At 39.6% G+C, this 27,331-nt stretch overlaps 1 protein-coding gene across 6 annotated transcripts in view; it reads left to right on the top strand.

The window, feature by feature from the left end:
• Positions 1-27,331, top strand: part of LOC124875292 (ankyrin repeat and fibronectin type-III domain-containing protein 1) — a 204,827-nt gene that overhangs the window by 137,486 nt on the left and 40,010 nt on the right. For all 6 annotated transcript variants that reach the window (XM_047377355.1, XM_047377354.1, XM_047377353.1 and 3 more), the window contains one exon: positions 17,062-17,181. In XM_047377355.1, coding sequence (XP_047233311.1) covers positions 17,062-17,181 — 120 coding nt within the window. The remainder of the gene's footprint in view (positions 1-17,061; positions 17,182-27,331) is intronic.

The following is a 27,331-nucleotide window of genomic DNA, read 5'->3' as shown; positions in this document are numbered from 1 at the left end:
TACAAGTACAGCATAACTGTAGACATATTTTCTCCCCAATTACCGTATTGTTTAGTTGCATGATATTTGCAGGAGTACGGAGTCGGAGGCCCTTGATTGGGGGCCATCCAGTCTCTGAACAAGTGGAGCAGGAGTTTGGTCTGCATTGGTGGCACTAAGTCGGACCTGTTCCCGGTGCATGTTGGACTCCGGGATTTCTAGGCGCAGCCAAGGGCCGGAGGGGGTCTAGTTTGGAGACCCGTGGATTTCATCTCTTCTTTTTGCGGATGACGTGGTCCTGCGGGTCCCCTTCAGCCAAGACCTACAGCATGCACTGGGTGGCTCACAGCCGAATGTGAAGCGGCTGGGATGAAGATCAGCTTCTCCAAGTCCGAGGCCATGGTTCTCGACCGGAAAAGGGAGCCTTGTCCTCTTCAGCAGGGAGGGGAGTTCCTGCCTCAAGTGGAGGAGTTCAAGTATCCCGGGGTCTTGTTCAAGAATGAGGGAAGAATGGAGCAGGAGATTGACAGACGGATTGGTGCGGCTGCCACAGTAATGGGGGCGCTGTGCCGGTCCATTGTGGTGAAGAGAGAGCTGAGCCGAAAAGCGAAGCTCTCGATTTACCGGTCGGTCTACGTTCCTACCTTCACCTATGGCCATGAACTTTGGGTCATGACCGAAAGAACAAAATCCCGGATACAAGCTGCTGAAATGAGCTTCCTCTGTAGGGTGGCCGGGCACTCCCTTAGAGATAGGGTGAGGAGCTCAGCCATCCGGGAGGAGCTTGGAGTAGAGCCGCTGCTCCTCCACATCGAGAGGAGCCAGTTGAGGTGGCTCGGGCATCTATACCGGATGCCTCCTGGACGCTTTCCTCAGGAGGTGTTCCAGGCACGTCCCACAGAGAGAACCCAGGACATGCTGGAGGGACTATGTCTCTCGACAGACCTGGGAACGCCTTGGGCACCCCCTGGAGGAGCTGGAGGAGGTCTGGGGAGAGGGACGTCTAGGTGTCTACTGAGTCTGCTGCCCCCACGACCCAGTCCTGGATGAAGCGGAAGACGACGAGTAAGAGTACGACTTACAGCTGATTAAAAATACAAAAATTGTATTGTAATTATGCATTAAACCAATTAAAAGAATTCTTGACAGAAATGTTGGCCTATTAAAAGAGGCCACACAGATGCTTTTGATGTTGTCTCTGATTTACGGTTGTAGCCCATGTCCTGGTTACATCCGTGTGTGGTGGATCTTGAAGGTCTGACTCAAGCTGCAGTCCATGTCTTCTGAATCCTCCTCAAACCTGTGAACGGGCTTTGCTTCGCAATCTTCTCGTGGGTGCGGTTAACCCAGTTGCCTATGACACCTTTTTAACCAAACTTTTTCCTTCCACTCAACTTTCCATTAATGTTTTCAGATATAGAACTCTCTGACAGCTTGTTTAGCAGTGACCTTTAGTGTTTTACCCTCCTTGTGGAGGAGGTCAATGACTGTATGTTGACCAGCAGTTAGGTGAGCAGTCTTCCACATGAATGTGTTGGCCATAACAGAACATTTCTGTTTAAAAAATCCTTTTTGTTGTTCTCATGAAATACTCAAGTGTTCTAAAAAACTGAATTTTGAATTTTTATTAGCTGGAAAATATAAGAGAACTATGGTTCTTAACACATCACTGTGTGTGCAAAAATTTTATTTTTAAATGGAATTACTGCAATAAATAACTTTTCAGTAATATTTTAATTTAATGAAATGCACCTATACGGGACATTATAGTTTCCCCAGCAACTGAAATCGTGTTCACCCATATATAGCTCCAGCACAGCAATTCTTTGTCTTTGTTTTTATACAGGTTTATCTATTAAACTCTTCTACTGTTTTTTTAGTTTAATTAAATCAGTTTGATGATCACAGGTGATTTTTACTTGTTGTTATTCTCTGAAAGTTTTTCCTTTTTCTGTCAGCCTTTATTAGAGTTTTCTTTTTTGTAAAATGCAGCCAGAGTAGCTACAGGTGAAAATACTTTAAGGATTTTATGAGCACATATGTAATGCATGTTGACGTTTCTGTTTGTTATATTTAATTTGGAACTTAAACACAAAAGGCTGCCTTGCCAACAGAGTACCGGTAGATGTGTTGACCAAAAATGTTTCTCTAAGTGAAAATCGCAGCAGATATATCTGTGTTCCAGCGGGCATGGATGCGATCTGGAGGTTGTTGATTTGAGGGGCATGTACTGTATGAAGAAGTCTCATACACGTTTTTTTTTGTTTTTTTTGCCACGTCTGGTGAGCATCGTATGCTGGCACTGTGAGCGCTTGGTGTGCTGGAGTCAGAGACATCTGTTGCCAGGAGACTAGCAGCTATGTTGAGGAGGGTGACAAGTAACAGGGGTGTGCCTGGGCATAAATGACATGCACACTCTACTACATACTGATTTAAAACAGCACATTCATGTGAGTGAGTAGATATGAGTACAGCAGTAAATCTAGTAAGTAATATGTGAGCACATAATCACAGATATTTACTTATGGTTTACTTTTTTCACAAAGAATAACCTACAATTTTGGCATAAGATTTTTCCACATGCCCAAACAAATCAGTGGCTTGGCTGGAGATCCCGTTATGTATGTCACAGCATCAAATATGCAGAACGTCAATCCTGGCACACTATTTACTTAAAGCAAGGTATCTTTGTATGACATCAAGCAGCTATGTTAGGGAGGGCAGAGATGGTAATAGCAAGAGCCTGACAGGGTATTACGTATTTTCTGCCTTAGTGCTCTTTTGAGAGCCAGAAAACCTAAAACTATGAAACATAAATAAATCACAGTGTGCTTTCTATTGACTTTGACAGCAGACTAGCAATCTTAAAAGACGTTTACAACACAGAAAGAGCCTTTGGAACAATGCATCAGGCTGACAGAGTAACCTAAAGCTGGTAGATGAGGATCCAACACAGTTTATGGTACAGAGATGCTCTAGTGGAGTCAGCAGCCAAACCTTTGAGGTGACACGAATGATTGCTGTGGGGAAGCATAACGTTTCTTAGATAAGAACATGTGCTTATCAACTGCTTTGTGCACACTCTTCTCCCAAACGGTTTTACTAATGATAATTATCTGCCCCAACAACTCTTTTTTTTTCTTAGTGTCTGAGCCAAATGAACTACAATTGGTCAATATTTTGACTTTCCTTTCAACCACCACATGTGTAGCATTAGCTTGAGGTAACCTCTGAGAGCCAAACATGTTGTTAGAAAACTAACTATAGACAAAGTTAGGGTCCTCAGAAAAACGTTTTGACAACTGCATTTCTGTGCAGTTAAACTGTAAAAACACTGACTCGCTATGTGTCCAAAAGTGAGACTTTCAGCTGCTTCCATTCACCTGCTGTTATGTTTTAGACACAAACTGTGTGCCTTCTCTGCACTCCATCCAACTGAATACATTTTTAGGGTGTTTTTAACAAGAAACAATTTAATTTAGTTAATTAAATTGCAGAACTACAGTTGGCTGTAAATCTAAGACTACAAATCACTCATTTACATGGCCCCTCTACATTGATGCAACTAGAATTTATTTTTGTGCCATGTTTTTTTTTTTATAGTTGCAAATGAAAGTTCAAATTTTTTCCCCAATAAACTTCCATCTCTGTTACTTACTAATATGTTGTTGGTTTCTGTCATGTTGCTCATGACTGAATCATTTTTCCCTCTCAGCAGTAGCTGCTTGTTGCTGTGGTTACTAGTAACACATAAACCAAAGGCCTGCCACAATTAATCCATGCTCTAGTGTTGATGACATCACTGATTTTCTTCATTTCATTTAGTCCGTAGCCAACAGTCTTTGACTTGTCAACAACAGTTATTTACTTCGGTTTGTTGTTGATTTCAGTAAAATGTTCAGGTTCCATCTTTTATATTCTTGCTTTTCAACATCAATTAGAAACAAGCTGAGCGATAAACTCTGCACCTAATCAGGCAGAATGCACAGATACAGATGGAGGACCCACAGCATCTACATATGAAGAGATACAATTCAAGGCTTATCTAGAAATGACATAATTGGGATTTCTTACGGTTCCCACTGTCAGATTAGTGATGCATATTTTTGTTTCCCAGCTGTATTTCTTTTCATCTCATTCCTTTTCCAGGGTTCTGAGGTCCTAGTGTAAACATAGATTGAGGAGTATTTACAATAGTGGTAATAGTGGTGGGAGAGTGAGCTAACTCAGCAGGATAGAGAAGACTGCCGCTAGCCCACTGGCAGGATTTTTTTGTACAGCTTTGTAAGCACACATGTTCTCAACAACAAAGGGTGTTTTTTTAGGGCTTTATTGTTTATCCTATGTTGGTTCATTACATGAAGATGGTATACTTATGTCAGTAGGATAACTAACTGTGTGTGTGTGAGCATTTGTAATATTTGATGTGGCTTGGCTGCAATGTTGGGTTGTTTGAGAAGTTCCCAGGAGCAGACTTCCAGGCCAAGGAACTCAGCAGGCAAAGACAGCCATTGTTTTACAAACGCATCCACATAAGTGTGTGTGTGTGTGTGTGTGTAGGAGAGGAAGGTAAAACAAGGAGCAGATATCGAGGTTAGAAAAAGAGCTCACTTTTAGGAACGTTTGTTCTTCATATGTTCACTGGCACATACAGCTGAATGTATGAACACTTCATCCCTGCTGGTGTTGGTCATTTTAACCGGCCATGCTTACATTTCTTTCTTTCTGGGAACATTTTGTCCTCACTTAGATTGATGATTTAAAGTTGTTTTCTATAATCCTTTCATACTACTTGGTGACTCAATAATTAAAATTCACCAGCAAGAGGTTCCTCATTGTTATCTTGTTTCCAACAGAGGTTATAATACCTTATAGTAATAAGAATCAACTAATCAACAAAAATCAACAGAAATAGGATGTAATCTGAACTCTTGATAAAATATTGTAAGATTAAGTTGAATTATGTGTGAGTTTTGTTCATTTTAATGATTGTCTTCATAATTCATCAAATATATGTCTGCAAAGGCTGCAGGGTAATTTGAAATCCCTCACCTATAAAAGTAACAGAGGTAAAATGCATTGAAAACACAAAATAAATAAATAAAACAAAATACACATTTAAAACATGAAGCATTGCATAAAGAGAATAGCAAATTAAAGTGAACAATTCAAGAAAATAATGTTTGAAAAATGCTTTAATGCATAATACATAAATGACAACTGCCCCTTAAATATGCAGTAATCCCACATTTTGCACCTAAAAGATGCATCCTGAATAAAATAAAAACACTTTGTATTTTGAATAGTCACTACAAATCAGTTGGATTGATTAATACCTTATTCATTACCAAAAAGGGAAATTGTTTTGAAACAAAATTCCTCACCAGAGATGGCACAACTAGTTGTTAGGTTTAAGAGGAGCTTTATCACATAGGGCCAGTTTGGTTTGGATAACGTTTTTTGTGTTCATTCAGGTTATCTCTGTCTGACATTTAAATGAGTTTGAGGATCAAATAGAGGAAATCTGTAAGGGGGCAACTGCTTTCTCACAACACTTGATAATTCATCAGTGAATTTGCAAAAATAAGTACTGTACATGATGATTTTTGATCTTATTAGGACCTCTTTTATTTTCCTGAAATATATGTTGTATACAAAAAGGCAGTGAGTTTTGTGTTCAAACATTGCTGTTAATATTCGTTTTTTACTGTTAATGTCTTTGTCTTGGATGTCATTTTTATGCTTTCATACTGCGACTGCGGTTTATATATATCTGAAGGTAGCATATAATCTGCCGATGTTCAGTTTCCAAATAATATTTACAATAATGTCTCTCTGCCAAACCGAAAGCAAGTGAAAAGTTGTGCCGTTGGCCTCGTCCCTGCTCTCTCGGTGGTGTGGTTGTCCAGCAATAAGCTCTAATAATTTGCAGGCTTCTATGTGCTTCCAACTCCATTCAAGTTTAATTTCACTGCAAATCCATCATCTGTGTATCTTACTGCGTCGAGTCTGCCTTATGCAGCACATCAAACACAGAAGAGGACACAGAGGGAACGGTATCAAACCCGACACCGCAGGGAGCCAGCCGACATTGGAAAACTCCATTAAATGCGTCCCATATTTTTGTCTGCCTGACAAATTTCGTAAGCGCCGACTTTGTGGAAACCTAGAGTAAAATAGTGATAGCAAGGCATGTGAGAAAGAAAATAAAGAACATGAAATGATGAGCGTGACTCGGAGACGAAGAAGGCGAGACGGAATTATCTCTGTTTTACTAAAGTGGGTGGACAGGCAGCATAAGAAACAATTTTGTGGGATGATAACATAGTTCCTTCCACTGGTAAAGTAACATTTTAGTAAGATAATTATCTCCTGATACTGATCCAGGTCTTATTAAGGTTTATCTTTAGAAACCGGCCACCTGTGTCCTTCAGACCTTCAGTGGCGTGCAAAAAGTATCACTTTTTTTTTTTACTTTTTCATATTTTATTACATTACAATCACAAACTAATATATTTGATTAGCATATTATGGGAACAAACAGCATCATGGAGGCCAAAGAACCCAGCAGACAGGACAGGGACAAAGTTGTGGCGAAGTTTAAAGCAGTACATCATATGCCACAGTACCAACGGTCCATCCAGTCTGACTGAGCTTTAGATTTTTGTGGCAAGATTGGGTAAAAATGTCAGTCTGTAAACATGCTAATGTGCTATTGACATACCCTAAAATGCCTACAGCTTTTCACTGCGACTGCAGTGAAAGGCGGTTTAATTTTACAATTAAAAACTAGAAATAAAAACTTTTGAGGTTTTTATTTGTTAAAAAAGAACATGCATCACATTATGTAGATCTTTTAGGTTACAATGTGACAAAATGTGAAAAACTTTAAAGGGCATGATAATGTTTGCATGTTCTTTCTTTACTGGCTTTATTTAATGATTCTGCAATAATAGGCCCACCAATTCAGATGTTACATAATACCTGCTGTGTTACTGCCTCTCATCAAGAACTCCTCACAGCTACCAAAACATTACTCTTTTGACAATTTCGGATAATGTCACTTTACACCAACTAAGTTAGCTTCAAGAAATATCAGTATATTTTATTGCTGTGGAACAAGTCACAGTGAAATTAAGGCAATCTCTGTCTTGTAGGGAGACGCACAGGCAGACAGGGGTTTGGATGGAGCTGGCGAGTGGAAAACAAGGTTTTCTTTGATTTTAATTAGCAATGTTCAGAGCTTGGCTGCCTCCTTTATGATTAGTACACTGAAAGCCTTTTTGGTGGCTAATGAAACACATCAAATTGTATGTCCATGAGGTAAACTCTACTTATGTTTTTCTGTGTTGCTGGTACACTGTGTTTCTGTTATATGGATGACATGAAAGAGAAGCTTGTTTTTCGTTTTTAAGTAGGTAGCCACTGACCATAACTCATGAAACATGGCTGGATATCTGTCAGACATGCTCCAGTAATCTGAAAGCCGTGGTTAATAGGCGAGAGGCTGGGTATACCCTGTGCAGGTTGTCAGTCTAACACAGGTCAACACGGCAAACAAATAACCATGCATGCACACGATAGTCTACTATAAATTACCAAAGGTTATTCTAAATTGGTTCCTCTAAATTACCTAAGGGCAATTTAGAGAAACCAATTAACCAAACAGTAATGAGTTTGGACCATGGGAGGAAACTGGAGTACCTGGTGAGAACCCATGCATACATGGTTAGAACATGCAAACTCCATGTAGAAAGACCCCAAGCTGGGATTCAAACGAGGGACCTTGTTGTTGCAAGGCAACAGTTTTAACAACTGCACCAGCAAGCAACCATTTTTGCCCATTCTTCTTTGCTAAACAGCTCAAAGTCAATCAGACTGGATGAAGACTGTCTGCACTTAGTGTTTTGCCTGTAGGTTTCATCTCATTTAGTCTCATTTCATTGTTTCTTAGAATAAATGGTTCTACATGTTAAACAGTTTGTATTATTTCCAGCTTTATTTTGGTCAGTGCTGATAGCATTTTCATGTACTGAAACAAATATAATTTGATTATGTTTTGATGTGAAGCTTAAAGAAGAAAGACTGTATATTTTTTTTATTAGTAAGTGCAAATGCTGTGGTATTTATTTGTCTAATAATGAATGTATGTGAAAAATGCACCAGGTTTATAAATAGAGCAATTCAGAAAGATGTAGATGTTTTAATTCTGAAGTGTTTCCTAATAATTTAATGACCACCATTCTTATACTGAGGAAAACAACAGAATATGAAAATATACAATGTAATCATTTTGTAAACAAAATAGCTTTAAAATACAGAAGTAATATAAGATAAACTCAATACTTTGGTTTCAATTTCTTTTACAACTCATGGCCTAGTTAGTCACTATAGATTGTAGGCATAGGTTTATTTCCAGTTTTCTTGTCATCCTGCTAAAGAATTTTATTTCTGAAGTCTGACTGAGTCATTGCAGCACTTTCCGCTGTAGATCGGTGTTCGGTTGCATGACACATCTTTTGCCAAGCATCAGCTGTCGGAGAGATGGTCTCCCATTTTATTCTACAAAAAAAAGCTCTGTCCACCTCTTCAACCTTGTGGCTGCTTGAATTCATGGTTGCACAGGGGTACGCCAATGTAGGAAAGAACGGCTAGTTAACTTCTAATATCTATCCTAATTTTACAATGCATGCATGCATTGATTGATGATTGTTTATACATAAGGATATTATAATCATTTTCTGGCACACTTAGCTCACCTATTAAACAGTGGGTTACTGAGTCTGTGGGTCAGAGTTCCCCATCAGAAAGCCTTGTGTGTACTTTAAGCGAGAACAATCAGTTCTTTAGCAGAGCTCCTGCACACAAATACCTCCGAACCTTTAATTGCTGTCACGGCAGTGAAACAGAGAGGGAAGGTAACATTGGGTGAGTTGTTCACACTGTGAATGTTTGTGTGAAGGAAGGAGAGTGTATGTGAGAGTATTTCAACACGTTCAGGAAATCATCACACAAGCAGTTCACAGCTGGCAAAGGCACACTTGTGTTGCAGGACCGTGGAAAGTTACAGAAGCTGGTAAAGTCACACCCCAAGGAGTGATAAAACGAAGAAATGTATTGTTTTGAGATTGATGGTCACATCTTCGGAGATAAAACAGCATTTAGAGGGAAATAGTTATCATCCAGTACTAGCACAGTCTGGGGGACAAAATTAATGCCTAAAGCATAAAGGACATTATGAAAATGTCTTAGCTGTAATTGATACTTTAGAGAATTTCTAGGAAATGAAATCTAAACTTACACTACCTATTATATAAGCAGGACAAGTGGGCAAATGTGATTTCTGCCTGTTTGAAAATAATCTTCACTACATGGGACTCTAAATTCTGGAAACATTATAGTACAAAAAATGATACATATTGCTTTATTATTTTAAAGGAACCTATCATTAAATCACCTTTTTTCCTTTCCAAATGTTTTTTTAAATTTGATCATTTTAGCAGAATAGACTTTACTTATACTGGCTTACAGTACCAACTCTGATTCCTCATTTATCTATGAAGACATTCTATCCAAGGAATTAGTATTTTTTAGTTAAATAAGATGGTTGAAAAGCCCAAATTACTCATGAGTAAGCTTTTAAATGCTGGCAAACATTTTGCTAAATAAACAGCTACAATGCCAAAGTCATTCATACTCCTTGAGTCACACATTTTGTCACATCGCAGCAACAAATTTCGGTGTATTTTAGTTAGATCCTATGAGATAGACCATCAAAAAGTAGTGGAAGGAAAGTAAAACATTCCCTCACAAATTCCTTTATAGATACAAATCTAAACATTTTGACATGCATGTATGTATTCAGCCATCTTTAATCTAATGCTCCTAAATAAAATCCAGCTGCCTGCTGAAGTCACCTAGCAGATCAAAATAAAAATTTTAGACCTGCATGCAAAAATCTGAGTAATATAGAACATTGCACATGACCCTGAGCATACCATTCCCGCCAGAGAACACGGTGGTGGCAGCATCATGGTGTGGAGATCTTGTTCTACAGCAGTGATGGGGAAGCTGGTCAGAGCTGATAGGAAGAAGGATGGAGCTAAATGCAGATAAACATTGTTTTCAAAGCTGCAAATTACTTCAGAGTTGGGTGGAGGTTCACAACTCTAAACATACAGCCATTGGTACAATGTAATGGTTTATATCAAAGTAAGTGTAAAAATGGCCTAGTCAAAGTCCAAACCCAAATCTAGTTAAGTTTCTGTAGCCAGACAATTTTGCAGACAAGTATGGGAAAATATTTCAGTGTCTACATGTGCAAAGTTGGTAGTGACATACCCCAAAAGACTTATGTTACATTTAATGGGGCTGACAACAAATTCACGCCACACTTTTCAGATTTTTATTCGTGACGATTATTTTTAATCCATGCCTCATTTTTCTTGCGCTTCACAATTATGCACTACTTTGTGATGGTCTAGTTTATTTTTGTGTGTTTGTAATTAAAATTTTCTACCCAGTAACTGATGTGACTTAAATTGCAGAAAAGTATAAATCCAAAATAATGGTTTATGTAAAAGGGAATTTACAATTTACTGTTTTGAACTATTTTAAGTGCACACAACTCTGTCCAATCAGTTTTATATCTCATAAACTTGCCTGGTGGTAGAAGAGATTTCTTTTTAACTCAAAAGATAAAGTTTTACTTGGTTCTTTTTGCGCCTGTCTCTATTACTGATTACTGATTTCTTATACTGGGATCAAAACCAGGAAAATAAAAAAAAATCTGGTTCTACTGGGAGAGTATTTTCCCAGGACATCCTGCATGGGCTTCCAAGAGGATTTCACCATCATGATGTGTGTGATGTTATCAGGGACAGCTGCATGGGGTCGATCCAGGACTGAGACTCTCATGAAGCCAAGCACCAGCCAGTTGCCACCAAACCCACCTGCTTCACATGTGCAGTTTTTCATCTAAACCTCTCAAAGGAATTCCCATGGAGTTTTTCTGTGTCCACAGCCCCTCTGTGGCTTTTGATGTCGTGATCCTTTGTGTTTCTAAGCATTACTGTTCTTATGCTTTCGTCTTATGGTCATGTCATGTCATCTGTGTGTTCCAAAATTTGTTTGAACTTTTTAAGGGGCTCTTATTGTAGATACTGGTCACAGATTAAACCTCTTAGACCATGTAAACCGAAGCAACTATTAACAACAAAGGATGATCCCAACCAAATCAATTCAGAATCTGCTCTCTTAATTAAAATTATCCTATTCACAGAGAGCTACTGTTGATGTAGATGAAAATCAACACCAGAATCTTGCAGCTACTGGAAAGGCTCAGGAAAGGCATTGAAGCAAAAGGCAAAGCCGCGCCTTGACTTAATGCTGTAAATTAGGAGCTCATCGTCAATCTGCCGAAAATACCTCAACCTCTTTTAGGTAATTCACACATTAAAATGTGCCTTTGTCTGAACTCTTTGGAGATGCTGGGACTGGGACAGGACATAGTGGTGTGTAGGATGTGGGAGTGGGATACAGACACCGAAAGGGCAGTGGAGTATTATGCTTAATATGCGTTAGAGATTCTGGGCATTTTCATTGCAGCTGGATTTACATAGATTAACATTGTTAACTGTCGTATCGAGAATGGAAAGCAATTTCTAATTAAAAATCTTTGTAATTTTATATATGTGCTCTTAGGAAGTGAACTGGTTCAGGAAAGAAATTTGAATGTGTTTGGCAAAAGTTGGCTCTGTTTTTAAAAGCAACTAGCAGAAAGCCCGATTGGCATGCAGCTTTAATCCATCTCTCTAAAGGGCATATTTCATAATTTTAACACATTTTCCTTTTAATTTTTTTCAGGGTTGTAGCTTATAATGAATACATTAACTTCCATGACCAAAGTTGAAATGTATGTAAAAAAAACCGCAAGAGAGAGAAACAGTCCAAGGCAACTGATTGTGCAGCTGATGAGTGATGACGTTAGGTACCAAACATCGAACACAGGCGTTGATGCATAACAAAATGGGCACCCAAGATGCTGGTAGTCATAGGAAAGTCTACAGATCAAATGTGGACTTATAAAACCAACAATTACAGGTCCTTCTCAAAATATTAGCATATTGTGATAAAGTTCATTATTTTCCATAATGTCATGATGAAAATTTAACATTCATATATTTTAGATTCATTGCACACTAACTGAAATATTTCAGGTCTTTTATTGTCTTAATACGGATGATTTTGGCATACAGCTCATGAAAACCCAAAATTCCTATCTCACAAAATTAGGGCTGCACGGTGGCGCAGTTGGTAGCACTGTTGCCTTGCAGCAAGAAGGTCCTGGGTTCATTTCCCGGCCTGGGGTCTTTCTGCATGGAGTTTGCATGTTCTCCCCGTGCATGCGTGGGTTCTCACCCGATACTCCGGCTTCCTCCCACAGTCCAAAGACATGCCTGTTAGGTTAATTGGTCACTCTAAATTGACCTTAGGTGTATGAATGAGTGTGTGCATGGTTGTTTGTGTGTTGCCCTGCGATGGACTGGCGATCTGTCCAGGGTGTACCCTGCCTCTCGCCCATAGACTGCTGGAGATAGGCACCAGCTCCCCTGTGACCCACTATGGAATAAGTGGTAGAAAATGACTGACTGACTGACAAAATTAGCATATTTCATCCGACCAATAAAAGAAAAGTGTTTTTAATACAAAAAACGTCAACCTTCAAATAATCATGTACAGTTATGCACTCAATACTTGGTCGGGAATCCTTTTGCAGAAATGACTGCTTCAATGCGGCGTGGCATGGAGGCAATCAGCCTGTGGCACTGCTGAGGTCTTATGGAGGCCCAGGATGCTTCGATAGCGGCCTTTACCTCATCCAGAGTGTTGGGTCTTAAGTCTCTCAATGTTCTCTTCACAATATCCCACAGATTCTCTATGGGGTTCAGGTCAGGAGAGTTGGCAGGCCAATTGAGCACAGTGATACCATGGTCAGTAAACCATTTACCAGTGGTTTTGGCACTGTGAGCAGGTGCCAGGTCGTGCTGAAAAATGAAATCTTCATCTCCATAAAGCTTTTCAGCAGATGGAAGCATGAAGTGCTCCAAAATCTCCTGATAGCTAGCTGCATTGACCCTGCCCTTGATAAAACACAGTGGACCAACACCAGCAGCTGACACGGCACCCCAGACCATCACCGACTGTGGGTACTTGACACTGGACTTCTGGCATTTTGGCATTTCCTTCTAACCATTCTTCCTCCAGACTCTGGCACCTTGATTTCCGAATGGCATGCAGAATTTGCTTTTATCCGAAAAAAGTACTTTGGACCACTGAGCAACAGTCCAGTGCTGCTTCTCTGTAGCCCAGGTCAGGCGCTTCTGCCGCTGTTTCTGGTTCAAAAATGGCTTGACCTGGGGAATGCAGCACCTGTAGCCCATTTCCTGCACACGCCTGTTCACGGTGGCTCTGGATGTTTCTACTCCAGACTCAGTCCACTGCTTCCGCAGGTCCCCCAAGGTCTGGAATCGGCCCTTCTACACAATCTTCCTCAGGGTCCGGTCACCTCTTCTCGTTGTGCAGCGTTTTCTGCCACACCTTTTCCTTCCCACAGACTTCCCACTGAGGTGCCTTGATACAGCACTCTGGGAACAGCCTATTCGTTCAGAAATTTCTTTCTGTGTCTTACCCTCTTGCTTGAGGGTGTCAATAGTGGCCTTCTGGACAGCAGTCAGGTCGGCAGTCTTACCCATGATTGGGGTTTTGAGTGATAAACCAGGCTGGGAGTTTTAAAGGGCTCAGGAATCTTTTGCAGGTGTTTAGAGTTAACTCGTTGATTCAGATGATTAGGTTCATAGCTCGTTTAGAGACCCTTTTAATGATATGCTAATTTTGTGAGATAGGAATTTTGGGGTTTCATGAGCTGTATGCCAAAATCATCCGTATTAAGACAATAAAAGACCTGAAATATTTCAGTTAATGTGCAATGAATCTAAAATATATGAATGTTAAATTTTCATCATGACATTATGGAAAATAATGAACTTTATCACAATATGCTAATATTTTGAGAAGGACCTGTACATGACAGTTGGTGCATTGAGGAGGAGGAAGTAAGACGAAATGCCTCAGAGGTATTACCTTGAGACCTAACGGACAGGTACTCTACCCAGGGATTTACAAGTGCTCCGTGGCAAGACCAGTCTGCCTCTAATATGCCACCTTTTTTTTTTTCAGTGTGCTGAAAAAAATAGCAGCAGTGAACGGAAGCAGCTGAAAGTGTCATTTCTCCACACATATTTGCTCTATGAGGGTTTTTCAACAAAGTTACCACACATAAGTTTTAGTTTTTATAACAATTATTTGAAGTTAATGTTTTACATGTGGTGAATGGGAGAAGTAAACACAAGAATATACAACCTGATCACAGCTGCAGTCAAACATTTTCTCATTTATTTGGCTCGGACACCTAGAAAGAAAGTACCCGTATTAGGTCAGTTTTGCAGGAAAAAACCATGGAGTGAAAGTTTGGTGAGAGATTATTAATTACATTAAAACAATAGGTTTTCTTAACTGAGAAATCTCAAGCTTTCACGCAACCACCAGTTGCGGTTGTCTCTGTGGTCTGGCTGCTGACTCCACTTGAGTTATCCATTGTCACATGACACAAACTGAAGTGTGACAGGAGCTTTTTTTCCACATCCCTCAGATTGTGTTGTTCCTTCCCATGGAGCTCCCTCTCTTTGTGCATACTCAGAATATTAGAAATATATTTTTTGTCAACAAAACAATCTTAAGTATAAACACCCATAATGAATCATGCCCTTTTTTATTCAAGGTCAGAGCAGTCTTTTAAGACGGTTTTGTTATACGGCTGCTAGACAGGACAGGATGTTGTCAGACTTTCTGCAGCTAACCTGTTTCCTAAGAAAAGCAGATAAATTACTGTTCCGGATCTTCTGGTCTTCTGAATCCTCGACATGCTAGCTCTTTTCATTTAGTAGAACTGAGTGAATCTCCTCCATGTTATTCATTATTATCACTACTCGGTAATCACAGTAACGTGAGCCATTGTGTGCAGTTTCATGCTTTATGTTTGCTGCATGCCACACCCTTCATAAACCCATGGATCCAAAACCTGACAATTTTATGTTCAAATGGAAGCATGTTTATAAAACAAATGGGAAAAGAAGCAAATCTGTCCAAACTGAGATTTGCCAAAATTCATTTTCTTGTATTTGTTTTCCGTAGAGTCACCCTAAACTTGTTCACCATTTGTGACTGAATTTACTCTTACATAAAATCTCTTAAGAAGTGTTTTGAATTTTCATATTCCAAGCTCTGGTGCTTGGTGAAATTTCTCTTTATACGCCTGGCTCTTAGATGGAGAATAGTAATTTATTTTGATTAGTCTCCAGTGTAACTGCAGCAATATTGCAGAGTCTCATCAAATGCATTCCAGGCGAGAATACAACGAAATATTACATTTCCTGCTTTTAATTTCGAGAAAGAAAGTTGAACTGGGACATCATTTTCCCACCAGAGGAAATTAAAATGTGCAGGATTTTCTTTAAGGACGACTGGGAGAAAATTAGACAGGAATTATGTGGCTTTCCCCTGAAACTTGATGTTTCCTCAGAGACCTGCGTTGTAATGCTGTTTGTCAACTCCAGGGGTTTTCTTAGATTTTTTTTGACCAGGGCTTTTTTTTGCAACATTTTCTATAGTTTTATAAATATTAAAAGCACCCACCACAGTTATTTGCACCCCTGGTGTGAAAAAGTCTTCTTTTATTGCAGTAGCTTCATCTCACATGGAGAAATTTTGAAAATCCAACTTTCAATTTTTTACATTTATTCAATGGGAGGAAAACCTCAACTTTATGAATATATTTTTTTATTCAGAATCAGAATCAGAAAAGCTTTATTGCCAAGTACGTTTTTGGACATACAAGGAATTTGTTTTGGCGTAGTCAGTGCAATACAATACAAATTAAACAGTATAAACATATCTACAATTCATGGCCATTTCCTTTGTTAATACTTATAAAAACATATAGTCTGGTTACAGCATGCAGGGAGAGGCATCCTTCCTATTTACACAATCCCTCCAGATTATCCAGACTCCTGGGTTATCTCTAATGTTCTCTTCACTCCACATAAGTTTCAGGTCCTCGGACGAGGATTCCCTAGAAAGGAAGGTGATTTTTGTGTCTGAACAATTTTTGGGTTGATTTGACTAAATGTTTAGATCATTATCCTAATGAAAGGCTCACTCGTAACCCATTTCAGTTTTCTGGCAAAGGTCATCAAATTAGTTTTTTTTTAAATGAAAATTTGCACACTTATAAATCAACCACTGCGTTTTGAACGGCAGACCCACAGCATCAAATATCCGCCATCATAACACTGAGGGGGTAAGGCACTTTTTTCCAGTATTTGTCCCAGCTTGTTTTGCATTCAGTCTTTTGCTGGCCAAAAAGCTCAATCCTAGTCTTATCTGTCCACAGCAGAAAGTTTCAGCTGACAACCCAGTGTAGTCCACCCGTTTACATTTGTGATGGTAGGACAGAAAAAGCTTTTTTGCCAAACAATAGAGTGTCATACAAAAAATGTTTTTTTACCTCCCTTATGATCCTGCTCCGGGTGTGTGGTGGCGAGATTAATATGGATCATAGATCATAGATTGCAGTTACCAAGATGGCAAGGGTCACAGATCATGTGATGACGGATGAGAAAAAGAATCATGTGTATTTATCACAATATCATCAGCAAAATGTTTAACAAATGGTATTGCATCGATTTAATAATATACATTAAATTTTATAATTTCCTTTAATATTTATACTCCAGGAACACAAAAAGTCTTGGATTTCCAGTCAAATGTTTATAGGCCCTCTGTTCAACATAAAAAAGAAAAGTATGTATTACAAAAATGATTAAATAGGGATTTTCCTATTTATAATGCAAATATTTCCATAAATTTTTAGTTTTCTTTGAACACTACCATAACAATGTTCTGCAAATCAGTTTTAATGTATTGGGTCTTAATGTATTGTTATCTTGTTATTTTGTCCTCCAGGTCAGAGTCAGGAATCTCAAAATTTACTCATCGTCTCTCCCTGAAAGAGCGACCAGCTAAAGCAGGGAAGACTTCAGACAGACCATCATCCTACAGAAGACGATCTCTAAGTGTGGACTGGTAAGACAAATGGATATCTTTTATGGTCTTAATGTCCGTGAAAAGATTAACAGAAATGTTAAACTGCGATTTTTTTTTGATTTTTATTTTGTGCCACCATTTGAAGGTAAATGAAATGTAAAATTTACTTTGATCTGAAAAGGAGAATCGGACACTGTCTCTGGTTCAGGAGTGACCAGACCAAGTCTTGTAAAGCTCCTGCAGTCTTGTGTGGGCTTTGGTTCACAATCTTCTCAAGGCTGTAGTTATCCCTGTTTCTTCTGCATGTTTCTCTTTGACACTTTTTCCTCTCAACTTTGTATCCATGTGCTTCGACACAGAACCTTATGAACAGCGAGCTTCTGTAGGAATGACTTTTGTAGCTTACCCTTCCTGGCTGTCCACTGCATTAGGTATAAACCATAGTGATCAAAATAAACAGAAATAATCACTTAAAATATATCACTATGCCTGTAGCAAATCTGCATGAGTATTATTCTAATTGATTCACTGAAATAATTTATAGTTTTGATAATATTCTATTTTATTGAGATGGGCCTGTAACTTCCTGTTGTTAAAAATAGAATGCCACACAAAGTAGTGAGTTATGTGCTTAAATGTCTTAAACACATGTGCATTTGAGTGACTTTGAGTTTTCCAGATTGTAACGGAATGAAGGGGATTTTTAGTTGAGCAAAAAGCAGATTTCGCTTATTGTGGTGGATATAAAGGACATAACATTCATAAGAAACTGGTTCTGAACTGGTTTCGGATTTGTTGTGATGCGTCTGTTTATAAAATCCAGGGCCCGGTTGATGCAGATTGGTGCTTTTTGGGTCATGGACAGAGAATCTGCAGGGTGATGATAGGGTCCCTTTCTGCCTCTGCAACTTGGTGTCGTTGAGAAGCGCCAAGTTGCTCTGGTGGCGCCAGCTCATCTTGCTCTTGTAAAGTTCCCGTCATCAGGCAGCTGATGAAAGGAGCTTGAAAGCTTTCCATTGCGAGGCTGCCTCCCCATCACCACCCATGGGAATCCTTCTCACTCTCCCCTTTTGTTGCCTGGCCTCCGCTCATTTATCTCCCCATTCATCCTGCTGTTCGTCCATCTGGCATCCTCCCTGAACTTCCTGCTATGTATTCTTGGCTTTTCCTTTATTCTTCTCTCATTATTGGGAACATAAGTCTGGGTTTAGAGGGATCTTATGCTTCATTTGCAAATGATTTTTCAAGTCAAACTGTACGGTTGCCTTTCTGAGCAGCACTGTAAAGGACTGCAGTAGCTGTTCAGTGGAGTTATTTTGCGGTTTGTGGAGCTACAGGTGTGTGATTCTCTGGGGTTCTGTCAAATCATGTTAGGGCCCGCTGTGAGGTCTTATGAAACCTTTTGTTTGACCTATGAGATGGACTGTGTGATCCCCGAGTGATACTGTGATGTGTGGTCCAGCAGCAGAAATGTGGTGTTAAGTGTTTGAGCTGAGGTGTGTGCCTGCAGTGTGAGGTCCTTTACTTTAATAGCTCCATGTTTTCCTCCCGTGCCGCTGGAGAGGGGACCTGGCCTTTAAAAGTTCCGGACCTGATTGATGTGGTCTGGTTTTAATGGAGCACTGTGGGTAGATTGGACATGCTCATTTAAAGAGAGGGATAAGGGAGGGCTCGGATAAAGCTGGATTCCAACTTTCTCCCCGTGCCGGGACGTTGTTACAGGAGAGTGACTCTCCCTTTGTGACGCAGCAAAAAAGAGACCTCAGCATGAAAGATTCGAAGTTCAGGGTTGAGTCATTCTCCTCAAAGGTGAAATGAGGTTGGTCCAACTCCTGAGTAGACCAGAGAGGCTCCTCTGGAATGCAGTCATCGCACGGTCAGAGAGAAAACACGCGTACAGCCTGTTGCATCTATTAAAAACGCTCTGGCTCCATTGTATGCTTGTATTGCTTTAACTTTTATGCTTCCTGCTGTCTAAGCAGTTTACCCTGTTTTATCTAATCTTATTGGTATTAAATATTTAACACTGGTGAACGGTCAAAGCTTTTTATTCTATGTTGCTAAATCAGGTTTAGGATATTTTATATTTATTGTGATAATTATTAGTCTAAAAGGAAAGTTTATGACTTTAAATTGCTTTCTCAACTTTAAGTCCAATGATGTTTGATTCACTGCAAGTTCTTTGCTGAACAAGTTTAAGCAAAATAACATAACTATGTTGCCGGTCAGACGTGTACATACAGCTATCATAGACATGAGTTTCATAATGATCTTTTCAATTTACAATTTGCAAATGACTTCAGTAATTTTTAAAACAGTAGTTGGGTACACAAGTTTGAATTTAATGTACATTTTCTGTAGACCACAAATATTCCAAATTATACATTTATGCTCAAACATTTACATATAAATGTCCCTGAGCAAGCAGAAAAGGACCCACACAATCTTTGTTGCCATCAGTAAGGTTCTGGAATAGTTCTGTCTAGCTGTGGATCTGAGGTGAATCTTCATGTTTTGAGGGTAGTCCTATATATATATATATATATATATATATATATATATATAGGACTACCCTATCTATCTATCTATCTATCTGTGAGATAGATAGATAGATAGATAGATAGATAGATAGATAGATAGATAGATAGATAGATAGATAGATAGATAGATAGATAGATAGATAGATAGATAGATAGATAGATAGATAGATAGATAGATAGATAGATAGATAGATAGATAGATAGATAGATAGATAGATAGATAGATAGATAGATAGATAGATAGATAGATAGATAGATAGATAGATAGATAGATAGATAGATAGATAGATAGATCTTTGTGCAATTCACCATGTGCATACCACTACAAACTGGGCTGTGCTGGCATTTCTGTGTAAGTGCCACACACACAGAAACCCTCAGCATGCTGCTACCACCCTCATGCTTGACAGCTGATGGTGTTCTTAGGTCTGAAAGAATCACCTTAACTCCCCCATACATGTTTTATATGTTGGCCAGATAGCTAAATGTCTGTCTCATCTGACCATCACCCTGTTCTCCACAACACATTTAGCCTGTCAATGAGGGCAGCTGCAAATTTCAGTCATGCTTACGGCTGTTAATGTTCACATCAAACTTTCTTCTCTGTGGAAAAGAAACATTGGGGTCTGAGCATTTTCCAGTTTGCTACGGACATGATCCTTGGTTTTGCCTGGGTTGTTCCTGAACATACTAATCAATTTCTTTTTATCTGACAGATACAGTTTGGGTTCGATGGTTGAAGCTGGGTTGGCTTTTTTCAACCGAACAATGAATCCGAACACACATTCAAACTACTGTTGGAAGGCCCATTTGAAGCTTCCTAACGGTCTCTCACTATGCCCTGATCTCTGTCAGTATGTATGGACTTTGGGTCCGTGGACAAGGATGAGTCCAGTCAATCTAAATGAGCTCTACCAAAAATGTGTTGCAAAGACATTTCTCCGTCAAAAGAATTGATGTTGCAATGTTATCAACACTAGAAAAGTGAAATATTTAAAGATAATAATTTGCGTCCAAATCGAAACAAACAGACTCCTTCGCATTTGCCCTAATTACCGCACTTCTTCCAACAGCAGCGCTGCAATAATCGAGACACTTAGTTCAATTGTAAAGACCTTGGAGGCTAATGTGGCTAATAACAACACAGGTTGTGGTTGAGCTACACTGAACCCATAGCAACCTACCCTGCTGCTGTTTGTTTTGAAACACTTAATTTAGATTTATTTTAGTACAGAATCATCAATTTTTGGTCCCTCAGTAGTAGAGGTTTATTTGTATCAACTGTGAATTTACAGGCAATCTGAAGCACTCAGTGGCACGCTAAAGATAAGCAGTTATAATGAAATAAATCAAAGGTACAACTTCCACAAAGGATTTCAACACTAATACTAATTGTTATCTTGTCTACTGTTTTGTCAAACAGGGAAGTTAAATAATTTAAACCCAGTGCCTTTAAAAATGTTGACGGGGTTTCCAATATCGTATCGAGTATTGAGTATTTTTCTTAGTATCAGTATTGAAATCTTTGTATCATGACAACTCCAGTATGTATATATTTGAACCTGTATGTGTAGATTTTTTGCACTTTATATTAGATGAAATCCAACTTAAATTCAAACTTCTTCACTTTAATCTTTCTTTTAAGTTAATCTAAATATGTTTGTTGTATTATCATTTGATCCTGGAAAGAGAATGGGTGAAAAGCATCATTAAAAGTCTGATTAAGACATTCTTGCTAAAGAGGAGTGTATGTACACTTCTGACACTGTAAACACATTTTCCTTTCTGAAATGCCCTGAACATAAATCTTCTATGTTCTGATTAAGATTAAACAAATTTTGAACAGGAGGAAGAGTACTGACTTCGAGACACATTCTGGTGAAACTAAATGTGAAACTAAATATGAATATGTCGGGTTTTGGTCCACCAGTGGGTTCTCCTAGAGTGACATTTCATTATGTGCATCTGTGCACACTGCCCCTTCTGTTTGCACTTTAAATTGAACCAATACTGTGTAATGTGAGATAAAAATTATATGAAATACCAGGCTGGAAATTCTTTAGCCTTTAACAGAATAGCAGTTTCAGATGATTCACCACTTTGCCTTCGATTTTCATGGATCATTGCCGCTTACGTTAATTTTCAGGTAGATACTTGAACAATTGTGACTATTATATACTAATAGAGGCTTGAAATGTGAGCTATTTTGTAACTTTCCAAAAAGTCAGTGAGGGGAGACCATGCTTTGGCAAAAGAACTATAATAAAAGATAATTACATTGTTATTGTTATTGTTATTGGTAATCATAGTAAATGGCCTCTGGGGGTATGGCCAGAGGAGGGAGAAAACTGGTGGAAGAACTGGTATTTAAGGGAGAATATGTACAGGGGTTGGACAATGAAACTGAAACACCTGTCATTTTAGTGTGGGAGGTTTCAAGGCTAAATTGGACCAGCCTGGTAGCCAGTCTTCATTGATTGCACATTGCACCAGTAAGAGCAGAGTGTGAAGGTTCAATTAGCAGGGTAAGAGCACAGTTTTGCTCAAAATATTGAAATGCACACAACATTATGGGTGACATACCAGAGTTCAAAAGAGGACAAATTGTTGGTGCATGTCTTGCTGGCGCATCTGTGACCAAGACAGCAAGTCTTTGTGATGTATCAAGAGCCACGGTATCCAGGGTAATGTCAGCATACCACCAAGAAGGACGAACCACATCCAACAGGATTAACTGTGGACGCAAGAGGAAGCTGTCTGAAAGGGATGTTCGGGTGCTAACCCGGATTGTATCCAAAAAACATAAAACCACGGCTGCCCAAATCACAGCAGAATTAAATGTGCACCTCAACTCTCCTGTTTCCACCAGAACTGTCCGTCAGGAGCTCCACAGGGTCAATATACACGGCCGGGCTGCTATAGCCAAACCTTTGGTCACTCATGCCAATGCCAAACGTCGGTTTCAATGGTGCAAGGAGCCCACATCTTGGGCTGGGGACAATGTGAAACATATATTGTTCTCTGATGAGTCCACCTTTACTGTTTTCCCCACATCCAGGAGAGTTATGGTGTGGAGAAGCCCCAAAGAAGCGTACCACCCAAACTGTTGCATGCCCAGAGTGAAGCATGGGGGTGGATCAGTGATGGTTTGGGCTGCCATATCGTGGCATTCCCTTGGCCCAATACTTGTGCTAGATGGGAGCGTCACTGCCAAGGACTACCGAACCATTCTTGAGGACCATGTGCATCCAATGGTTCAAACATTGTATCATGAAGGCGGTGCCGAGTATCAGGATGACAATGCACCAATACACACAGCAAAACTGGTGAAAGATTGGTTTGATGAACATGAAAGTGAAGTTGAACATCTCCCATGGCCTGCACAGTCACCAGATCTAAATATTATTGAGCCACTTTGGGGTGTTTTGGAGGAGCGAGTCAGGAAACGTTTTACTCCACCAGTATCACGTAGTGACCTGGCCACTATCCTGCAAGAAGAATGGCTTAAAATCTCTCTGACCACTGTGCAGGACTTGTATATGTCATTCCCAAGACGAATTTACGCTGTATTTGCCGCAAAAGGAGGCCCTACACCATACTAATAAATTATTGTGGTCTAAAACCAGGTGTTTCAGTTTCATTGTCCAACCCCTGTACATGTCTGGTAAAAAGAACATACCCTCTCTGTCATGAAGTATACAGTAACAAATTACCAACTGTTAAGATGTCCTTGAAGGTTGGTTGTGGATAGGAGGAATGCCATCCTAGATATCTGAAATGTTGTTCTTTTCTTCTCAGATTTTTTTGTGGCACTGATGGCCTTTATTCATCATAGTTAGACAGGAAATGAGCAGAGAGGGAAGGGGTACAAAAAAGGCAGCAATGGTCCAAAGGTTGGGAATCAAACCGCAGACAGCCGGACTGTGGTATAACAGCCTCTATATATGGGGCGCCCACTCCACCGTTCCTCATGGCGCCCCCTGAAATGATACTGTTATTAGAAAGAATTGATTTATGGATATTTTGTTTAAAGATCCTCCCTAGCTATTAAATGTTGAATCGGTTTTGCCATAGCTGAGCACCAAGCCCCTCTGATACAGTCAGAGGAAACTGCTAACCCCAGAAACTTTCTCTGGCATTAAACTTACAGGACTTTAACCACTAGTAACAGTATGACTAGAAGCTGTAGTGGTTTTAAATCTGTAACTTTTGAAAGTCAAGCTATACCTTGAGACCAGACACCCATCCGAGCAGGCAATGGGGCAGAACTCCTCTGTGCAACACAGAGAAGAGGCGACCATGTAGAGACAGATGTAGAGAAACAGCAGATAACATAAGGCTATGTGGTTTAATTAAAGGACAAGGTATAGACCTATTATATGGGAAAGGTACCCTTATATTATTTCTGCTGTGGCCTGGCATCATTTATAAAGGTAAGCTGCTCCGTTACCATCCACTGTCACCATGTCTCAATCCAATAGAGCCCCTTTGGATTTGATGGAATGGAAGACTTGCATCATGAAGGTGCTGCCAAAGTATCTGCATCAACTACATGGTGCCATCATGTCAACGAGGACCAAAATCATTGAGGAATGTTTCTGACACCTGGTTGAATTTATGCCACGAAGAATTAAGGCTGTTCTGAAAGACAAAACATTGTTCAACACAGCACCTACAATCTGAGACAATTAGAGGGGAAGAATAGCAGGTTTTTCCTGACACCCATGGCACCTTAGGTCTGCTGCTCATACTTTCTATCACTTGGATGTCGACTGTCATAAAATGAGCACTGAGCTTAAATGTGTCATACTAATAGGTATATTTCTTTTCCTATCATGTGAAACAGAGACACTGGAGAAATCAAAATACAGCCTGAGGCTTAAAATTGGGGCTAGTAGGTATGTTTTTAATGCAAATAGGTAATAAACCACTTTTTTTGTTAAAATGCAGAATGTGAAGAGTAGTCAGTTCCCCATCAGCAGCTATTTCACTGCTTTTTGTGTGGTTATGCAGAAAGCACTGAAGGGCTCTAATTCTCTCCATTCCTTTAAGGCCCTCTGCTCCGCCTGGTGCCAAACTGTCTTCAAGGTTAACACCACGCTGACAGCCCTCCGAGGATGACGTCTTAACTTTGAAGTCGGGACAGAAACCAACCCTCAGTCATTACATTAACACAAGCGCACGCTGACAGAATGGCAGAAACCTGAGCCTGCATGTCTGATTTTCTTCTTAATATTCACACTCACTCATATAAATGAGCAAACACACATTGTAATACTTAGCACTGTGTTGGGCTGGGTGTGTAGTGTTAATCCTTATGAGCTGCGCACAAAGAATTATAAAAAGAACAGAGAGAAATCACTAATTTCTTACTGGAAAAAGACGGGCAATGCCCAGAGGGCCTGGGTGTAAAGTGGTTTTGGACAGTCTGCCACTTGCCTCATTTGGTTCTAATTTAATTTAATATTACCCACTCTTTTATTCTCCCCTTTGATTTTCCTCTTTCTTCTGTGGCAGAGCGCCCTCAGCTCAAACAGAAAGGACAAATTAGGAGCTTATAAATGCCAGTCATTTTTTTCTCTGCAGAATTTCTAATCATAACACGGTAAAGATCTAATAACGATCACAGCAGAGTGGGACGCCTGCTTCTTGTGGAACGTCTGACTCATTATTTCTGCTTTGTAGTTACATTAAAACGTATTAACATGCAGAAATCCTCTTCATGCGTTATACTCTAATCATGTAAAAGTCAATGTGGACTTGTTAAAAACAACAAACGATGTAAATGGCGTACGGACAAAACCGAATCATTCTTTCTATGAGTATATATTGTTTTTACATGATCACACAGTCATGTAATTGTTTTAGTTTGAGCTTTCTGCTCATTATAACCATGTCCATCCTTTTGTTGTGCATAAACAGCTGAATGAAAACAAAGCGAAAATTTCCGAATTGATTTTTTTGTTTTCTCTGTTTCCACAAAATATTCCTGTTTATATAAAAGCATGTATATATAAATCTGATACCAACCCATTAAGCAAAAGCTTAGCGGAATTGATCGCAAGAAGCCTAGGTGCGCAGCGGGTGGCGTAGTGATGGAGTATGCGACCCATATATGGAGGCCTCAGTCCTCGATGCAGCCGACGCGGGTTCGGAAATCTATTCTGCATGTCTGCCCTGTCTCTCAACCTTGCTTCCTTTCTGCCTACTTTGAAACAATTACAAATATAAAGGCAACAAGTGCCACAAAAAACGAAACTAGGATAATAAAAACAACAATTTCAAAGTCTCTTTGTGATTTTTGTCTAACAGAAAAGAAGAAGTTAGTAGTTAAATGTGACTAAGTGGCTAAATATTAAACTGTTGTTGACGAGTATAGCAGTTGTCAACTGTTCTGTCATGAAGATAATGGAGGGTAACACGTCTCGTTTTTCAATGCAGAAACCCTGAAAATGTAGTCGTTGAATCACAAACATCCTCACTTACCGTTGACCCTTTTTTTTCTTAAAATTTAAATAGAGGCGGCTCAGCTCCACACCAGTGTGTGCTTAAAAACATCAACCACCAACGCAAACTCATCTGAGTTAGAGCAGCAACTACTCCGTCAGTCCATTCTGCCTCCATATTTACAAACAGGATGCCTATGCACAACAGTGTAGCATCAGTCCCACTTTGAACAGGAAGTATGTAAAAGGCCTTTGTGAACCAACATGGTCATGAATTCTTAGAGCTGCTGGGGAAAAACTATACTTTTCCTGTTGATGAAGATCACACGATATGAAAGAAAGGTCAAAAACAGCTACAGTTCCTTTTTTCTAAAATGATTTCATTGTGTCCAAATAAATGTACAAATTTGAATCGCATGCGAAACTTTTTTCTTGTTGTTGTTTTATGCTCCCAGTCTGAGATTTGTAAATGGTTCACTCTTTGGATTGTTGTGGCTGATTCAGTTGGAGAGCAGATTTCAGTCATTATCAGCCAGTTAAACTCAGTAAACCTTGTGGTTTGTATTAGGACTATCCTGTTTTATTTTTATATTAATACATGCAAACATCTATACATGTTAATGTATTGTAAATGTAATCCTGTATTGTAATTCATATGAGGCACACATGCACATTTACATTTTCCACACATGGACATGGAGGTGCATGAGCTCCAATATTCAGAAGTTAACCCACTGCCAGTGTGTTCTTCACCCTGGATGCTGGATGCAGCCTCATAAATCTCCTGTAAGGGAGATTTATGAGGCTGGCTCCCTCTTGTCCTGTGTGTCTCTAACTTGATTTTCTGGTTTCCAGTCCAAACCTCAACTTGGCACACAGAGACAGGGAGATGGTGCTGGGGATGGAGAGGGAGAGAGAGACTGACTAAAAGGAAAGCTGGTGATGTCCTGTTAAGAGGCGAGACATGTTGGAGAACACTGAAACATGAAGAGAAGGAGAAGACAACGGGAGCAGAGGAGTGTTTGACAGTCATTAAAGATGGACTTGCAAAAGCAATGAAGATCTCTTAACGCTGGAATGATGTTTTGGAGGCATAGAGAAGTGGGAAACATTGCAAAATAAAGAGCATGTGAGGGAGAAAAAGTCGAGTCAGTGTGCTGTAGGTCTTTTTGTTGGTGTGTGTTTGCAGAAACAGCAGGTCAG

Source organism: Girardinichthys multiradiatus, chromosome 10 (assembly GCF_021462225.1).
Source record: "Girardinichthys multiradiatus isolate DD_20200921_A chromosome 10, DD_fGirMul_XY1, whole genome shotgun sequence".
NCBI lineage: Eukaryota > Metazoa > Chordata > Actinopteri > Cyprinodontiformes > Goodeidae > Girardinichthys > Girardinichthys multiradiatus.
The sequence above is the reverse complement of the archived record's forward strand: the minus strand, read 5'-3'. Positions and strand labels throughout refer to the sequence as shown.